This window comes from Embiotoca jacksoni, unplaced genomic scaffold, assembly GCF_022577435.1.
Source record: "Embiotoca jacksoni isolate LCO1_2020_lvr unplaced genomic scaffold, fEmbJac1.0.p SCAF_7, whole genome shotgun sequence".
In the NCBI taxonomy this organism is placed as follows: Eukaryota; Metazoa; Chordata; class Actinopteri; family Embiotocidae; genus Embiotoca; species Embiotoca jacksoni.
In genome coordinates, this window is record NW_027185425.1 from 11,470,782 (window position 1) to 11,489,345 (window position 18,564).

Below are 18,564 nucleotides of genomic sequence, written 5' to 3' on the forward strand. Positions count from 1 at the left end.
AGGGGAAAGAAATAGTGTTCTCCTTAGTGCTCAAAGTTGTAAGAGTCTCCAAGTAAAAACTGAAGGTTATTTTTATTTATTTCTCCTTCTGCAACATGATAGTTCTGTGAATGCACATTTCTGTGTTTGTGTCTACATCCACATCTGAAGTGTATAATCCATCCATCCATCCATCCTAATTATATTCATTTCCAAATTGATATGTCAATCTGATGAAATTTAATGGTGCCTTAAAAACTGTGTAGTGTAATGATGATACAGTTTGTTCTCTGAAAACAGACTTTTCTCAAAAAAATACCTTTTGTGAAATATTAACTTTGAGTAGCTGTGTGGGTTATCATTTCCAATTTTGAAAATCTGGGTTTGCTTTGGTCTTGACAATGGAACATTTTTTAGATGTTCTCACGTAATAATTACTTGTAACTAAATCAACTGTTAATGTTTTGATGTTATGAACAAACTTTAGAATTAAAAAAATATGTTGTTGTTTTTTTTTTTGTTTTTTTTAAATGAACGCTTTCATTCCAAAATACAATATCATTTTAGGTTTTTTTTCTATTTAAAAACTGAGTTCTTAGTCAATTTTTGTAAAATAATAAATATTTTTAAGTAGAGATGTTTTTGTTCTTTCACAGTTGGCATCCGTGGAGAGAGAAAAGCAGCGCTGGGAGAAGGAGAAGAGCCAGCTGAAGGCCAGCATCGAGGAGAACAAGGAGAGGATGTTGAAGCTGGAGAGCTACTGGATCGAGGCGCAGACACTCTGCCACACCGTCAACGAACACCTGAAGGAGGCCCAGGCCCAGTACCAGACTCTGGAGAAGAAGTACAATAAAGCCAAGAAACTAATCAAAGACTTCCAGCAGAAGTGAGTACACCTCAGGTTAAACTGCTCACGTTGGACTTCTGACTGTGACCAAGCAGATTTTTTTTCTGTCATGAAATATCAGTTAGATTGTGGGCTTCAGGCCACTGACAATGTTTTGACTTCTATTTACTTACATTGTTGCAGACTCAGTTTAAAAATGTTTTTCTGCTGCACACAAAGAGTTACAAGAGTAGAAGCTACGTTTACTAGAATAATCACGCATTCTTTTTAGTAAAAATCGATCTGTGAGCTGGCTCGACTCTTTACTTCCGAGTCTTATCCCGTTTTAACAGTAAGAACTGAGTTTATATTCTCATGCCGTGCAGTTCCCCCAGTTTTCTGTGCATTGCTTTCTTCGGTCAGTTCGGTCACAACCTCTCCCGCTCAGTTCCAGTCTGACTGCCTCTAATTGGCCGTGCCCCTGCCGGCCAAATGGAAGCAAAGTCATGCAACAAATTCTCCATGCTGATCTGTAGCTGAGGACCGAACTAAAGAGCAGAGGCACTGACCAAGGGCAAAGCAGGCATGAGAAATTGGCTGCATTGTAGTTCTGTGTGTGTGTGTGTGTGTGTGTGTGTGTGTGTGTGTGTGTGTGTGTGTGTGTGTGTGTGTGTTCACTATGAAGAGCAGGGTCAGGGTGAAATGAGTCACATGTCCTCAAACAGCCTCGACTCCAGAGCTGAGTTCGAGGCAGGCCCGGTCGCACATGGTAATATTGGAAAGGTATCGTGTTTTCCTGTGTTAACACACACCTACTCAGCACATTTCCACCCCCCCCCCCCCCTCCCTGGTGTTCCTTCAGAGAGGCCGAGTTCATCCAGAAGGAGGATGCAGAGAGGAGGCGGCTGGAGGAGGCTGAGAAAGCTCACCTGGCTGAGATCCAGGGCCTGCAAGTCAGGGTAAGCCACCTTTTTAAAATCTCATTCTGTCCATCTCCCGTCTCTATCATAACTACATACCTCTCTGTCGATGAGTTGCTCATACTGTGTCTGCAAAATTCTGCATATTGGCCTTAAAGAAAACAACAATCGATGCAGTTTCTGTGAAAATACAAAACAATGATCAACATGATCAAATAGATCAGTAACAGCACTACATTACTTTTGTTTTGCCTCTTGAAGATAGCCTTGTGCGAACCAGAACTCAATTCCACAACCAATCAGCATGCGCCAAAACCGGTCGACACTCTGCCAGCGCTGCAGCTACCTACGGCCCTTATACAACAGATTTTTCCTGAGTACAGCATATTTTTTTAAGTTGTTTTAATGAACGTCAGCAGCTTGTCGATGTGCGTTTATTCTGCGCTGAACGTTGGCAATTTTTTCCGGTCACCGAGAGTTGAAACATATTCGCACTGCGCTGGTCACTGAAGGGCGGGACAAATGTGACGCTGCTCGTTGATTGGTCCGCCGTTCACAACGGCTGTGCTCTAATCGGAGCCGAATTACCAGACTGTTATAACAGCGAAGAAAATTAAAGCTGTGAGCCACAGTCGGCGCAGCCAAGCTGTCTTGAAGATGCTCTTCAGGTGCTATTTCTTCCACTTTCTCCTCTTTGTGCTGTGACAGTGGGTGAACTTTGAGTTCAGGTCCTTGTGTTCACTTCTGTTGTCGAACTCTGCATCGATTTTCTGCTTTCCTTAAAACATAACAGTTTCAGCGACATCACGTTAAGATGCCAACAATATAACCGCAACATCCAAGGTCTCATTTCAGACCTTTACTGCATGCCTCTCCACTTGTTTTCCGTCTCTTTCAAATAAACAGGCAAAATGCCACAAAGGTAGTGATGACAGTTGTTGTTTTCCGCTCAACTCTCAGGCCTTTCTCTACAGTTGAATGGGCAGTCAACCCGACTGTCCCCTACAATTACTCTGCACACTGAGCACTCATTCCTCCACTGTCCTACTGCACTGCATTATAAAGGGCGAATATTGAAGTGTAGCACAAGCAAGATTGATGGACAACAGAATATTTAAAGTCTACAATAAGACAGGAACGCTGGTTTATGTTTTAACTAAACTGACATCCAATTGTACTGCAGGTTCAGATACTTGGTCAACCCCGGCAAGATACTTTAGTATGAGTAGAAATATGTGTCACCAGAAACTTAGAGTTTTTTTTATTTTTTTTTTATTTTTTTATTTTATACACTTTATTAATCCCCGAGGGGAAATTTTGAATCACGTAACTTGAATTTGATCTATTTAACTTCAGGAATTGCATTGGAAAACCGTTCGCTTTAAAACTGTATTTGACCTTCGTGGAAAATGTTGTTCTCTGTATACATCCACATTCAGCTCCTCACAATTCAAACTCAGCTCTTGATATATAATTTCAGTTATAAATTCAGGTTGCAACTAATAAATTAAAGCTGAGATTATTTCTCTTCAGATTCAGTTTTTAATGCAATTATTCAAATTGAGGATTTCAAATTCAAATATGAATCATTCAAATTCAGTGTCTGGTGACACATATTTCTGCGCATAGTTTAATATTCTCAAACTGAGTGAAAATTTGAATCATGTTTTTCTCCCACTCCATTTATTTTGTGCTTTAAAGCAGCTGTTTTGACTGGTAAATGCCTACAACTGATTAACATTGATTGGTTCCTCTCTCTACAGATTGCAACATTAGAGTCGGAGCTAATGCAACTGATGAAGCAGAACGGTATCCAGGTCAACAACAACAACAGCAACAGCTCTGAGAGGCTCAGCGCTCAGCAGCACAGCCCAAACAGAGCTGCAGCACAAGCCAGAGGTCTGTTTTTGAGGGGAGCAGGGTGATTATTATGATTATGTCTTGACATTGTTCTACATTTTGGTTTACTCTCTTACCAAGAGTTAGATGAAAAGATCAATGCCACTCATGTCAGTCAATATACTGTATGTAAGTAAACATAAAGACGGAGCTAGCAGCCAGCTAACTTAGAACAAGTCTGAGGATACGAAAATGCCATTGAGCACCTCCAAAACTCTCTAATCAATATGTTTAATCCAATAGAAAACTAAAGGATAAAAACTGCAAGTTGTGGTTTTTCAGGGGGGGTCATTTGCATGACTATATCTTGCATTGCATAATGACGTTGTGGAGACTTTTGGCAGCCACAACTTGGCATTTTTACACTTTGTTTTTTGTGCAGATTAAACAAACAGGCTATAAAGGCAAACTGTTTCCCTCTGTTCCCAGTTTTGTCCTAAGCTAAACTAACTGACTCCTGGTTTCAGCCTTGTAATCATGAGAGTAGCTTTGATTTCTCTGTCTAACTCTAAACAGGAAAACAAAAAACATATTTCCCCAAAGGAAATACTGTTTCTTTGATTAAAAAAAATAAATAGTGGCAGCTTTACTAGGACAGTAAGTAATAACATGAATATGTCATCTAAACTTTCTATATTTATGTCTGAAAATATGACCTAAAGTACCTTGAAAAGTTGTTTGTCCCTAATTTTTGTATTTTCCTATATTTTAATTAAAAAAAATCAGAAGGCCGGCACAGTTTAAAGTGACTTAAAAAAATAATTAAAAGATGACGCATGATGCAACTCAACAGTGCTGCCATACGATTTAAAAAAATATATAATTTCTGGAGTTTATTGACTCCCCTTTCACTCTTCCATGAAGTACATTAAAAACATTACACTGTCTTGTTCTATACTGTAAACACAGACATGCACACACACACTCAAAATACATTGCAGACTCAGTGCAATCCTGGCATTTCTTTTGCACATCACAAATCCTCCTCTGCTATGCTGCCTCAACTCAAGTTTCACTTTGGATCTCAGCAAACAGCAACAAACTAGTAATCCGTTTTGAGCACATCTGTCTGTCTTTGTTCTCCTCAAGTCTTTTTAAACTCCACTGGCTTTATTTCAGAGTCTGTATCTGTCAGAACAGAGTGTGCACAAAGAAGTGTCATATCTGATACTGTTCAGTGCAGACAGGATAACAGAGTGATTGGATCAGCGCTGATATGATTGATGCAGCCCCATTATGCAATATCAAAATGAGGGAGCCAGGGGATGCAGCTGGAACAGGAAAACTAAAGGAGAGAGAGGACGTGGGAGGAGAAGACAGGATCTGCTGAAATTATCTTTGTTAAATTTAAATGAATCAGTTTTTGTTTTATCTGACAGGAGCTCCGTGTGCACTCAGGGAATGAACAGAAACATGATAATTACCTGCCTAATTAATAGTGGGAGAATATTTGATATTTTAACTGAGCTGATACTTTTTTAATGTGGGTGTCAACAGCATTCAATGCCTCAAAATTACAACTTAACACATGCACATAACTGCTGGACACATGCCTTTATATACTAGGGTATATCCTTTACCCTACTGACCTGAATCACAGTTGTTTGCGCACTCTTTTCTTCGTGTGTGTGTGTGTGTGTGTGTGTGTGTGTGTGTGTATGTGTGTGACTCCAGACCTGAGGGAGGGCTCTCCCCACTCACCCAGCAAGAAGAAGGGCTACAGAGGAGTTGCCAGAGACAGCATCAGCTCTACAGAGGGAGAGGTTTGTATTAATACACACACGTTTACATTATATATTTACTCAGTAAAACTTCAACAGGTTGAGCCAACCAATTTCTTATTTCACAACACCTAGATGTGATGTGGATAGATGTGATTTTTATTCAAACAAGCTTCCTTTATTCTCATTAGACTACTTTTATGTTTAAAATGTCTTTAATTTCACCACAGGGTGTTTAATTACTGTGTGCACGCTCATCAGCCTGTTTGTGTGTCTTTAACCCCTGTCTCTTCCACTTTATTTCTGTTAATGGATTAATTGCTGCGTGTTGCTCTACCGATCTAATTGAGTGTGTGGTGCTGTCACATCTTATTGTCTCTGCCAGCGCGATATTAACGGCCACAGTCTTTTTCTGGATGAAAGGCTCTCGTCTGCCTAATGCTGTCACTTAACTCGGCTCGAGCAGGAATGAGTTCAGATTAGATAAACAACTCGAGAACTGGATCAGAATTGGCAGGAACACAGAAACCCAGGCTCTGTGGTGCTTGCAGGGGAAACGAGGGCAAGGAATTAGAAATGATGAAAGTATGTCAAGTGACTTCTGTCAGATTAGTCTGCAGCTCGGGCTGTTCACATCACTTACTCTTTGATTGCACTTTACTTCTCCTCTTTATTGTGCAACTACTTCTGAGCTTTGCTCTCCTCTCCTTTAGTTTTTCATTCATTTTTGTCCATTGCAATTCCATCTCTCTTCCTTTATTACATTTTTCGCCCTTGTTACTTTCTTCATCTTCCGGCCTCATTTCTCTTCCTCTCCTGTTTTTTTCTTCTCTTTGACTGACTTCCTCTTTCTTTCTGTGTCTGTCTTCAGGTTTTAGAAGGACATTGCAGTCCAGCTCACAGTCGCTCTGGTTCGATTCGTTCTGGGGCCTCTTATGATGGAGGAGCGGCAGTCCTTAGGGCCCCTGGCAGTGGAGAGGGCTCCCCCAGAAGAACACTGCATGGTCAGGATAATGCAGGATATAATGGTCACCACATACACCTGTAACCATATCTACTGATATTGCCGTATATCTGCTGCTCGTATTCTCACATTTACCTCATTATTGTATATATTTTTTTGCCGTGTAAACTCATCCCTTGAAGCAGGAGTAATCTCAGTGTGTTTGTGATCACAGGTTCTCAGTCTCCTGCGATGTCGAGCCCCTCTTGCAGTGCGGAGGAGCACAGACAAGCTCTGGAGCCCGGGTAAGAGAGCAAATAATGCAACGGCATACTGTCTTTTTGAGTGTATCAATGTGTCATCCATTTTAGTTTAGAGAAATGTAGTAGGAAGAAGTGGATAGAAAATCATCCGGCACAAGGATTTGTCAATTTTTTGGTGGATTATCTGGGATCAAAGCATGACTTTTATCATTTGTAAAATAATTGTATGTGTTTTCTCTACATATTTATTGTGAAAATACAGTATAAGAAACAATGTCATGACAACTGCTTTACTTTGAAAAACTGGAACATTTTGTTGAATAATTTTTAAGAGTTAATGGTTAGGTTGGTACCAGTGAGAAGAAAAGAAAATAGAGGAAAGGTGGCATGTTTATACAGCATTTAGTGTTAGAATAACTCCTAAATTTTGTCCCAAAAGTAATCAGCCATGTTAATAAAACTTCATAGTAAGCAAACAAAACAGTCAAAAATTCGAAATACTTTTACATTTACTTCCAACCAAAACCATTTTCACATATTTTCCTCAACTACACTTTCCTTTCCTTCAGGTCCTCCCTCAGGCAAACCACAGTGAAGGACAAAGATCCCAGAGCCTCACCTGGAAACAGGTAAAAAAAAAGTCATTACAATTACAGTGCTGTTTCACTTGTCTGGCTCCATCTAATAAATTGTCGGACAATGTTCTGCAGCAGGTATTGATTTTTATTTTGGCTTACCTGTACTTAATGGTTCAGGAACTGTTTATGAAGGTGTGGTACAGTAATTGTCACCAATGACCTCCATTCAATGTCTTCCTCTGTCCATCTCTTTCCTTCTCTCAGCTCCATGGAGCCGTCTGCAGAGGACAATCCAGAGAAACTAAAGGCCAAGGTACATACATCGGGTTTGGCTAATAGTACAGTGGGCAAATAATGATTGACTTTACAGGTAATTTACATTGAGGACATTAAAGGACACTTTACTTTGCCTTCTAAAATGTCATTATAAGTCTAGTCAAAAGAGACTTCTTGCCATCGGGCTCCATTATATTTATAATATCTGTTAATGAAAGTAAAATATGAACTGAACACTGAACTTCTGCAGCGCCGCCTCATCCTGCAGGTTAATTCACAGTTTTGTTATTGTCCTGTCTGTGAGCCCTGTAGCTTCAATGTATTGTGTTATTTGTGTTGAACAGACCTCACTTAAATGGCCACACTTCTTCTCCTATTCATATTATTTGGTATCGTATTCCTTTATGTTTGGTGGCTGGTAGTAAAGAAAATTACTGTGCCACAAAATCATAGAAATGCATGATTGCATTTTAATTCTCATATTAATTGCTAAATCTATCAATTAGTATGTCCAAATGATCCTAAATATCACTTGTAATTTTAGCAGCAGTGCAACAAATATCCATTTTAGCAGTTGTATGATCTGTTTTAAAGTATTAATTCAAATTTTGCTGAAAAATCTAATTGGAAACGTTCCTTGATCCAATGAGTGAGTTTCATAATTCATCTTCAATCAGGTGAATTCCATCCTGATACAATAAGATTAAAGTTGTTAACATGGGCATTTGTTGCGGTGTAGGAACTTGCATGAAAACGGTTTTTAATCCCGTGTAATATCGGATGTGGTTAATATAAGGGTTAAAAAGGAGATTATTTTTGATCCTGCACCAATCGAGCCCTTTTCTCTCTCCGAGGATATGCTCATTTTAAGAAGAGCAGACATCAGAAGATAAATCAATGCAGAATTTATGCGCATTAATAGTTATGTGAAGCTTTTAGATAAGGCCAGAAAGCTCAAAATCTGAGCCTGTGAAATTAGTCTCACTTTTACCTCATACAGCACTGAGACTCAAAGAACTCCTTTAAGCTACTTTAAATTGTTAAATGTAAAACAAAGCTCTACAGCTTTAGCTTAAAATCTTTTGTTACACTTGTTGAAACCCTGTAAATCAGCCCTTTATAGAGGGCCAACAGGAATACTGTATAATCCTGGAAAAAGCTGTTTCTCTTCTTCTCTCCCTCTCACATTCACAAGGACACACAGAGCGAGAGAGTTGGACAGCATCCATCTTCATCATTTCTAACCACTAATCACATTTACAGTTTGTGCTGTAAGGGAAATCGAGAGATGTCCTCAACCCATCCTTCTTTCAGTCTATCAAACAGCTTAAATATATTAGTCCACTGCTGTTTTTATTTGCTTTAAATCATAGAATGAAGCACATCAGTCATTCTGGTACGTGCTCGGAGGAAAAGCCTTCACTTTCTTGATTCATTCACTCCTTATCCTCATACAGCCTCTCTGGCAAAGAACCAGATGTAATATCTCATGCTTGACTAAATTTATAATATCAACATACTAATGCAACATCATGTTCCTTTTGATCAATAGCACTTCACAGAAACATCAATAATAAGAGAGAGGCACTCCAACTAATCAGCTAAATTCAGTCTTAAAGCTAGTTGGCTCTCCCCGCCGAGTCTTATGAGTGTGCTGTTGATCTTTTAGGGGCCCACTTTGAACGACGATCTGAGTGCCAGCAGCAGCAGCTCGGTGGAGATCAGCGGTCTGCTCAGTGAAGCCAAGATGTCGGGACGCTCCCACACCCTGGTGCTCTCCTCAGACGAGGTACATTCTAAACATATTATAAATGTATACATATTATATTTTGTTCAACCACATAAAAAATATGAACCCTGAAAACGTGCTTACAAAGTTAATATTTCACAGCTTGTCAATTCAATTATAAAATTACGGGACAATTTTCTCTTGTTTTTCTTGCAGAAAGTAAAAATCAATGTTGGAGTTTTGGCTCATTGTCTTTGAATATTGGTGCATGCTGCTATAGACGAAGCCATTTTGTTTCTGCTCCGCTAACAACCAGTCATTTTTTTGTTATTTTTCTTTATCTGCTGCAACATTCAGAGTCTGGATATGATAGATGATGAGGTGAGACTGAGGCTGCCAGCCTCCAGAGGACTTGTGTTCTCCTGCATGTGCTGCCTGTTGAGTTGTGCATAAACCATTTGTCTGTCTCATTGCCAAACGTTATTGGTGGAGAAGGATAATTTTTCTCTGCATGTCTGACAGAATTAATCTGGTTTTTGGGCTTTGGTGGATTTTTTTTTTTTTAAGCTGTTTTATTTCATTTAAACTCATCAGTCATCCATTTCTGGTTGAAGACTTTTGGTAAAGCTGGTTGGTTGTGCATTTAATCTGCTTCTTTCTCTCTGTCTTTCTTTTTATCTTTGTTATGTATGTTCAGATCCTGGACGAGGGGCAGAAGCAGTATCAGTGGCAGCACCACAGCATCACAGACTGGACATCCCAGCAAGTGGCCCGCTGGCTCATGGGCCTCAACTTAGAACACTATATCCAAGAATTCACTGCCAAAAATATAGATGGAGAGCAGCTGCTACAGCTGGACAGTGCTGAGCTAAAGGTAACTAAAACTTTTTAATGCGTACATTTTAATTACATTTTAATGCATAAAAAGTCAGTTGGTATAGGTATTACACTACATATGAATACATTGTACTCTCAGGACATATGTTGGTCCCAAATAAGTGATTCTTATTAGTTCGAAAAATGATTATTTATGTTGATAAAAAAAAATAAAAAAAATAAAACAATAGTGAGGGTTTCCAAAATCGTTTTTTAAACTATCAAATATCAACACTTGTACCAGTCTCAAAGTATTGGTTGGCTATAATATGAATATAGAAAAATATAGCACATAGACTGTCATAACAATGCAGTGTTTTTTTTCTGACCGTAGGGGTTACAATGTACTCATTAAGGCTGTACTAAAAGATAGACAACAAAGACAAATAATTATTAAATACATGTACAAAATTATATACACTGATTTGTTTCAGGCCCTTGGAGTCTCTTCTTCCCAAGACCGCACCCTGATCAAGAAAAAGATCAAAGACCTTAAAGTTCTGATGGAGAAGGCCAAGAGGAACCAGGAGAAAGTGGAGAAGCAGCGCGAGAAGCTACGGAAGAGAGAGCTGGAGCAGCAGCAGAAAGATGCGTGCAAAGAAAATGCAGCAGAGTGAATTCAGCCTCTCGGATTACCTCCCACCTTTACTGTAGCACCACACCAAGTAGCAACTGGCGGAACAACATCAGTAGGCCCCGCAAACGAACCCTGAGGGACGCCTACTTGGTAGTTCATTAGTTCTCAGTGGTGGAGCTCCATGCCCAACTGTCAGAGGTTGTTCAGTGACTTTTTCACCAAGCAAATTAAACCAAAATGAGCAGTTGGATAATTGAATGCTGCCCTTCATTTGCCTCATTTTAAATCCATCCTCTGTTTTTAGCCATTTAAGAATTTACTTAGTTCTATTTATTTTGCTGTTTATAGCTGTAAATTGGGTTTATTTATTCATATCCAGAGTAAGTCTGTGAAAAGTTCATTTACCTCTTTCTCCCATATCATCCTCAGAGCCGTCAGTTACCCACCACATCACCTGTAGACATGAAGACCATGTACATGTACAGTGATGAACTCAGATACAAATATGTCTGATGTGCCATTTCGATAGAGTTATATATATCCCGTTCAAATAAATAGATCAGTGGAATCTATCGCTTTGATGAAGCACATACAGGTCAGGTCTATGTGGTGGACTATATATAGCAGTGCTCACCTCCCACCACTCGGTGTCCTCAAGCTGCTTACTTTCACTACTGAAGAAGGCAACACTGGAACTTTCCAATGGGGGAAATAAACTGGAACCAAGTCTCACTGGGAGAAACAGGCTCTCTCAGTACTTGCAAGAATACTGGAAGTGCAAACACTGTAAATTTGACCTGTGCACTGGCTGACAGTGCTCCTTACATATATGTGTACCATACAAAAGTAGTTCTCAAAGTATGAATGACAAAGACATGCTGTACTCACTGGACTGGTTCTACTAGAGATTTCAGGTACTGTCTAATCATTAAATTTGTAACTTTACCTAACCCGTACCATAAAAACAAACAAAAAAAAAGTTGATAAAACAAAACTTCCTGCATATATGCATAATGTTGCTTTGACTCCGCTTGTAACCTGCTTTTGACCTCTTTTTATATTCTCTGAGTAACAAAGTAATACCCCGCCGCTGCCTTTAGAAATTCTAGACTAGTAGAATTTTTGTGAAATCTACCCGCTTCTGTGAGTGTCGAAACACATACAGTAGATGAAAGTCATCCATTTTTGTCACTTTATTATTTAAAAAAAAGAAGAAAAAAAGTCAAAGTTCACAATGCAAATTTCTCTGGAATATTCTCAGTAACATTTAGGAATGTTGCCATACAGAGGGTTTCTGTGGGGAAGGACAGATGCAGCAAGTGCAGATAAATGAAGATTACTGTACCTGATACTTCTACTGGAAATGGCTCCTGATGGATGCAAATTTATTTTTATTTTTTATTATGAAATTGGTTCAGTTAAGACTCAAATCATTTTGATTTACTTGTTAGATAGTTTTGAAATTATTTTGACACATATTCTTTAAGAAAACTGTTTTTGTTTTACAGTAGGATTATGAAGCTCACTGAAAGACACGTTCCCTGTGTTACTTCTTTATCATTCCCAAGAACCATTCCGTAAGTTTACAGTAAAAATAGAGATACCAGAGTCACCGTGATAGAAATGAAGGCAGCTTTGGTAATGATTCCCTTTTGTCTTAAGAACTCTACCTGGCGTGCTGCTAACAGGTTATGAACAGGAATAGTTGGGATTACAGATACTTCCATGCAACGCCACACTAAAAAAAGGTATCGCTGATCGTTGTTAATGTTATCATTTATTTATTTCTGTATTTAATGAAGCGACTGACTATTGTTTATGATAACTTATACAAAATAAGAGTATTATTAACAGCTAATAATGATTTATCCAGAATTGTATGATGACTTCTTTTTGCCAAAACGGTATATTAAAAGTGATTTAGTTACAAATGTTTGATATTAAATGAAGGATTTAAGGTTTGGTAATGTAAAGGCAGAAGAAAACACAGTCGTATTCCTCCATCGTGCTTGTGGTTTTTCCTCAAATCCTACCATAGTGCTGCTCCAGTGCTACTCCAATAAACTGCTCATGATGTATTCTTATGAAATATTTTGTAACACTTGAACCTTTCTGTGAATACCCCCACGCCCTAACAAGTCAGTCAGCAGACTGCACTCTTTTGACTCTTTTGTATGTATAGTAAAACACTGAGAGCAATATGCTGTAAGAATCCTGAAGAAGCCTTGTTTTATATTGTGTAAGTGTGCGTGCGCAGTTTGTCAGAGGGCTGAGGAGGCTAAGAGGTCAGACCTGAGCTGACAATGTGATTCCAGATCTTTTCTATATATACTTGACTGCGCCTGCCTGGCATGATGAGACCAACGTATGGATGAGACCCTGTTGCTCCTGGCAGGCAGAAACACCAATGTTTAGAGTCATGTCTGGAAGGGTTTGTCCTTCATTGTGTGCGTAGAAAGCTAAAGATAATCGCCACAAACTGCTAGCCATGCTTTCACTCTTAAGAAGCTGTGCTTATTCTCCTCCTCCTTTTTCTGTCATTGCCTTGCTCTCTTTTTCGCATTCTGAAAAGTGAAAGGGCAGCTACCTGTCACACTGAATAAAATGTGCAGTCACTGTCCACAGTTTGCTTTTGTCCCTTCTTCTTTTCACCAAATCCGTCTGCCAAACAAACCAAAAAGCCACAGAAACATCTGAGAGTGTGTGAATAACTCACCCTATAATTGTGTTGTACATTGCTCTTCAGTCTCGCATTTCTAATGGTACATCTGATAGTTTACACTCTTGAAAGTCCCTTCTACATTTTTTTATTTTGCCATGCCCTTGTCATGATCCGGGATGATTATTTGCCTTTCTGTCAGTGGAGACCTTAGCAGACTAGTTGCCCTGGAGTCAGCCACAGCTGTAGCTCTCCAGTCCCTCCCTCTCTGATTTCTATTTATATTCATCCTAATTTCTCTCCAGGACATATTGTCCCTCTGACGACGCCCGCCTGTCACTTGTTGCCCCTCTTCTCCTACCTCATTTCTGTCTTCCTTCCTCATACAACTCCTATGGCTGGGTTTATGGAGGTCTTGCAATGGTCGGTATGCTTGATTCCTTCATTATCACCATTTATACATTCATTTGCAATCTCCTCTGTGCTGTGTGGACAATATTAGAGTCTGAGCCAGCTGGTTTGGCAACTCAAGGCCCTTCCCTCCGGGACTTCATGGAGGAGTTGAGCCCCAGACAACTGGCTGTCAAGCAGCTGAAGAATCGTTTTCTGTGGGCCTTGCGGGCCAACAATGTGCAGGAGGTCCTGCAAATTCTGCACACTGGCCAACTAGACATTGACACTGTGCTGGAGGTGGACGACCCCAGCATGGTCCTGGCCTCATACAAACAAGGTTAGATAGCAATGGTTGGGTTTGATATGTGCTTAATCTTTGTGGTTGTTGTTGCTGTGTTGAGTAATTTTGAACAAGATCATGAGACAGTCCTTAATACAGTCCGCCGTTACACAAGGTAGGAGGATTAGGTCTTTAGGTTAACCACTAGATGGTGCTAAACGTCCATAGATCCCTAACCTGGATTCAAGAAACTACACAGGGTGGATTATAACAATGCACATCTTCAGTCTACTTTGGAAAACACTGTAATGCATGCTCTGCAAACTTCAGCATCATCTGTATACTTTTGCATCAGCCTTTAAAACTCAAAAGTTATAGAGCTGTTAAAGATTAAACCATTGTATATCAGAAAAAATACAAGCAAAAATGTTCTTTACTATTACTCTATAACACTTCTGGTTGTCTGATCTCTCTCAGGATATTGGCTACCAGGCTACAAACTGGAGAAGTCCTGGGCAATGGGTATCCATGTGTGTGTGATGTACAATGCTGTTGAGGCAGCATTGGTGCTCCTTCAGGAAGGTGCAGCTGTCAACCGGATGCCCAACGGGAAGACGCCACTTCACGTGGCCTGTGAGGTCTCCAACAGCGACTGTGTGGCCTTGCTTTTGGCTCATGGGGCAAAGATCAACAGTCTGTCACTGAGTGGACACATGCCGCTGCACTACTGCATAACCAGGGAGTCTGTGGACTGTGCCAAGCAGCTCATCCTCAAAGGTCAGAAGGCAAGGATGCTTGGGTACATGGGTTTATTCAAAATGAAAGACACTGTAAAACAATATCGTCATCATTTTATTCTTTCATGCAGGTGCTAAAGTCAACGTCGCCAGCCACAACAACGATGAGGACACCCCTTTACACACAGCAGCCAGATTCGGCATCCCAGAGCTTGTGGCTCTGTTTTTAGCCCACGGAGCATCTGTGGATGCTGTCAACTCACTGCAGGAGACACCGCTGATGACTGCAGCCTTCTGGGCTTTTGACTCCAAAGAGCAAATCTACAGCGAGGATCACCATGTTGTCTGTCGCCTCCTGCTGGACCACCGAGCTGGTGAGAGGTTCTGGATACTTGACTTTGACTGAAGACACACTTCTTATTACTACTATACTGTTTGAGAAATTGAGATTTGGCTTCTGTTTCAGATCCAGACCTTAAGGAAGATGACCATAAAACAGCTCTTCACAAGGCTGCCTGGAACTGTGATCACGTCCTGATGCAGATGCTGCTGGAGGCCGGAGCAGACACACGAGCCATGGACATCAACGGCTGTGCCCCCATTCAGTATCTCCTTAAAGTGACGGACAGCCGGCCCATGGCCATACCTGATCTCTGCTATCAGCTGCTGCTCAACCACAACGCAGCACGGATCTACCCACCGCAGTTCCACAAGGTGCACAATTTTGCAGCTGATGTGAATTTGTGCATGTTTCAATACTAAACTATCAATGACAAACTATAAATTAATAAGGAAAAGTCTTTGCGAGATTATTGTGCTGTACAAAGTCCTGATGTTTGATGTTTTGTGCAGGTGTTGGAGTCCTGCCATGACTACACCAGAGTTGTAGAAATATTGGCCAACTCTTATGAACGTTTAAAACCGACAAGGAAGTGGAGAGCTGCTATTCCTGATGACTGTTACAAGGTAGTATTTGTTAAGATTGTCCCCACTTTCTTAGAACATAGGAAATTTAAGAAACTCCTTAAAAAAAACTAAATAAATTCTTCTGTTTTAAAGAGTATGCTCTTTAATCTAGCATACAAAACTTTAAAAAAGTAAAAAGTGAACACAACATTGAAAAAATGAAAGACAACAAATTACATAATTTGATATATATATATAGGAATTCTCCTCGTGTCAAAGAGATGAAATGAACATTATGTACTGGCCTGTTTAATCCAACAGATCCACATGCAAAATATGGGGAGCGTCCCTTCAAGGGACTCAGTAGGATAACATATGCTGTCCTGGCGTTGAATGGTAAAAATGACTTCATTTTATAATTCCTGTTACAACGGTGTTCGTTTCACTTTGCCTCCCAGCGACATAAAGACTTCTACGACTCTCTGTTTGCTGTTTGCACCAACACTCCTCGCAGCCTGCTCCACCTCACCAGATGTGCCATCAGAGCCGGCCTGGGTGGGTTCTGTCACACCAGAGTACCGCAGCTGCCTCTGCCATCATCCATGAAGAAATATGTATTATTGGAACCAGAGGGGATACTGTACTGATGAAGACACTTTTGTTTATGAACTTCAGTTACTGCATGGGACGGCATCTGAAGAGAAACGTCGTTTAAATACCTGTTTACGGACTGGAAATGGCAAATGCTGCTAGTCGGAGCATGAACATCTTTTTACAGAAGCTTTTATCTGCAACATAACATTTTTTTTGGTCCTGGCAGAAGAAACAACAGCACATTCAAGCTCATACAAGCCTCCTTTGCTGGAGTGAAACCCGAATCCCATGATGCACTATATTGATTTGGTTTGAAGTAGGGCATGACAGAGGAAGCCTTCCAACCTATTACAAACTATGAATCAACCGACTGGTCAACCCTAAATGTGCACAGGTTTGAGAGACAGGTGAGAACAATTCTTTCTGTCCTTCTAATACCAACATTTTTCATCTTCTACAGAGGCTGTTTTACCATCTTTTTAAGAGCACTTCAAACTAAAAATCATTTTCTGTTGTAGTTTTTTTCCACCTGCAAAGTGTTGACCAACGTGCCTCTCTGCTACAGAGCTGCCTCATGCCGAAGAGGATCCAGATCCACCTGGCAACCAGCCTCCATGCTTGCTCACACACGGGCTCGTGTTCGTCTGATACTCCACTTTTTTTTTTTAGAACAAACAACTTGACAAACCACTCTACACCGAGTGCTTGTTTTTCCAGTGGATTGCATGTCGTGCATGAACCTGCGCAAACTATGCAGCACAAGAGAACACAAATAGGGAAATAATTCACTCGACTCCTTGCCATAATCGTAATGTCATATACCACTAATATGTCAGGTTTTAACAGAATGTCCACCTTGACTCAACTCCAGATGTTACCTTTGACCTGCCGTCCAATCTTTTCCATTTCTTCTCACCAAAGTACTGTGATGCTGTAAACTGTCACCCAGAAGAAAATAACTAAACCTCTCTGAAAGGTCTTATAGCAGCCTTTAATCCTGTGCGAAACATGGCCTGAATCATTCATCCCAGTCACAACTACATGCTGTAATGGTCTCCATCTACTTCATCCAGATGTTAAGTCTAATTTAACACGGGGAGATAATGCTCGTTTACAATAGCAGAAATCAGTCACTCGAATGAGAAGACTGGAGGAGACACTGAAGGACAGAAAATTAACTGTCAGTCTAAGATTAAAGCTTCTTCCTCTTTTTCATCAAGAATTGGCAAAGATGGTTTTCAGTGCTACTGAACAGCGGCCTTCTGAGACAAAAGACAGGCACTCTTTTATATCAAATAATTGCTTAAAACGTCTTTTAGAACATGTCCTCTTTCCACTCTTTTCACAATCACAACTCCAGTATTTATCAGGTTTGTATTGGTCCTTGTTTGAATGAAATGTGACCACATTGACCTCAGCGGCTGCTTGTATAACTTGTAAAGTAAGTAATCATTATGAACCTTATACTAGTCCACAGGTCATGCACATAAACAGGTGTGTCTGTAGCAGACCTCTATTTTATTTACTAGAATAGAGGATGTTTTTTTTGTACATAACAATATCAAAATTTGCTGGTTGAAATCCAAAAATTAAACTCAATGATCTCCAACTTTATACATCTGAAAGTACCCTTTTTTATTTTTTTTTTATTTTTTCCATCCTTCGGTCATATCAGTTTGAAAGCAAACATGTGTTGAGTCTAATAAGTAAACATACAATGTCAACAGTAAGGTGTCTCTGTGTATTCATGTGATTCTGTGTTTTAAATATACACAAAATCATGTGGTATGCTCCTGTCACAGTATGTGCACACTTCTTTATGAATGAATACAAACCCTACAAGGTGCACAAGTTATCACAAACATTTTGTTGTACTTCTAGTATTTACTCTTACTTTCTATTAGCAAAGTAAATTAAAAAAAGCAGCTGACTAAATTCAGTTTAAGTTAAAAAAAAAAAAGCCAAATAAAATCTGCGTTGTATCTCCGAATGTCTGCATGAGTGTACCGGTCACGTGCTGTCGAGGGAACATTGTCTGGATCAGACTGGGCTCCCCGAGCTCTTAAAATAAACCTGTGCTTGAATCTGACATCGCATTGATAATTTATTCATATATTGAATATATTTATTGTCTTAGCTTTCAGAATGACCTCGCGTAACGTTGAATTTGTAGACTGTAAAACTGGACTAAATGAAGTAAACAGAGAAATTTGACAGACCCAGGAAAGAGCGCGGCATAAGTGGGGACACTAATGAAGCTGCCTAACAAAGCAGAACAGTCTGTTCTCGGTCCCTGTTGGCAGCTGGCCACGAAAAGTCACTGGACCGTGTCTGCTACGGTGGCTGACAGCAAAGTTTCCGAAAACAAGCTGTGGACAGGGAGGGAAAGCAGACAACAACTTCCAGAG

General features: G+C 40.0%; 2 protein-coding genes across 5 annotated transcripts in view; both read left to right on the top strand.

Moving 5' to 3' along the window:
- ppp1r9a (protein phosphatase 1, regulatory subunit 9A) overlaps positions 1 to 13,207 on the top strand; it is a 47,202-nt gene extending 33,995 nt beyond the window's left edge. The window contains exons 9-20 of one of the 2 annotated variants that reach the window (XM_069175678.1): positions 636 to 865; positions 1,668 to 1,764; positions 3,489 to 3,624; positions 5,299 to 5,387; positions 6,217 to 6,349; positions 6,524 to 6,593; positions 7,121 to 7,180; positions 7,394 to 7,442; positions 9,075 to 9,194; positions 9,492 to 9,515; positions 9,832 to 10,008; positions 10,445 to 13,207. In XM_069175678.1, the coding sequence (XP_069031779.1) occupies positions 636 to 865; positions 1,668 to 1,764; positions 3,489 to 3,624; positions 5,299 to 5,387; positions 6,217 to 6,349; positions 6,524 to 6,593; positions 7,121 to 7,180; positions 7,394 to 7,442; positions 9,075 to 9,194; positions 9,492 to 9,515; positions 9,832 to 10,008; positions 10,445 to 10,627 (1,368 nt within the window). In that variant the 3' untranslated portion in view covers positions 10,628 to 13,207. The remainder of the gene's footprint in view (positions 1 to 635; positions 866 to 1,667; positions 1,765 to 3,488; positions 3,625 to 5,298; positions 5,388 to 6,216; positions 6,350 to 6,523; positions 6,594 to 7,120; positions 7,181 to 7,393; positions 7,443 to 9,074; positions 9,195 to 9,491; positions 9,516 to 9,831; positions 10,009 to 10,444) is intronic. The other variant, XM_069175679.1, reaches the window with a different exon arrangement.
- A 322-nt stretch (positions 13,208 to 13,529) lies between these two features.
- Positions 13,530 to 18,224, top strand: asb4 (ankyrin repeat and SOCS box containing 4). Of its 3 annotated transcripts, none has more exons than XR_011179618.1 (7): positions 13,530 to 13,976; positions 14,397 to 14,696; positions 14,788 to 15,030; positions 15,123 to 15,370; positions 15,509 to 15,622; positions 16,021 to 16,563; positions 16,675 to 18,224. XR_011179618.1 is itself a non-coding variant. In XM_069175681.1 (6 exons), the coding sequence occupies exons 1-6, from the start codon at positions 13,667 to 13,669 to the stop codon at positions 16,207 to 16,209; spliced, it is 1,404 nt and encodes a 467-aa protein (XP_069031782.1). In that variant the 5' UTR covers positions 13,530 to 13,666; the 3' UTR covers positions 16,210 to 18,224. The 3 variants fall into 3 exon arrangements, 1 of the variants encoding a protein (XP_069031782.1); XR_011179619.1 differs by having other exon boundaries at positions 16,722 to 18,224; XM_069175681.1 differs by having other exon boundaries at positions 16,021 to 18,224.
- The last annotated feature ends 340 nt before the right edge of the window (positions 18,225 to 18,564 follow it).

What these genes read in the sequence shown, in the direction of transcription:
- asb4 (XM_069175681.1), top strand. Translation starts at nt 13,667, where the DNA reads ATGGTCGGTATGCTTGATTCCTTCATTATCACCATTTATACATTCATT. An exon ending in CCTGGCCTCATACAAACAAG is followed by an intron (nt 13,977 to 14,396) that starts GTTAGATAGCAA and finishes GATCTCTCTCAG; the next exon opens with GATATTGGCTACCAGGCTAC. An exon ending in CAAGCAGCTCATCCTCAAAG is followed by an intron (nt 14,697 to 14,787) that starts GTCAGAAGGCAA and finishes TCTTTCATGCAG; the next exon opens with GTGCTAAAGTCAACGTCGCC.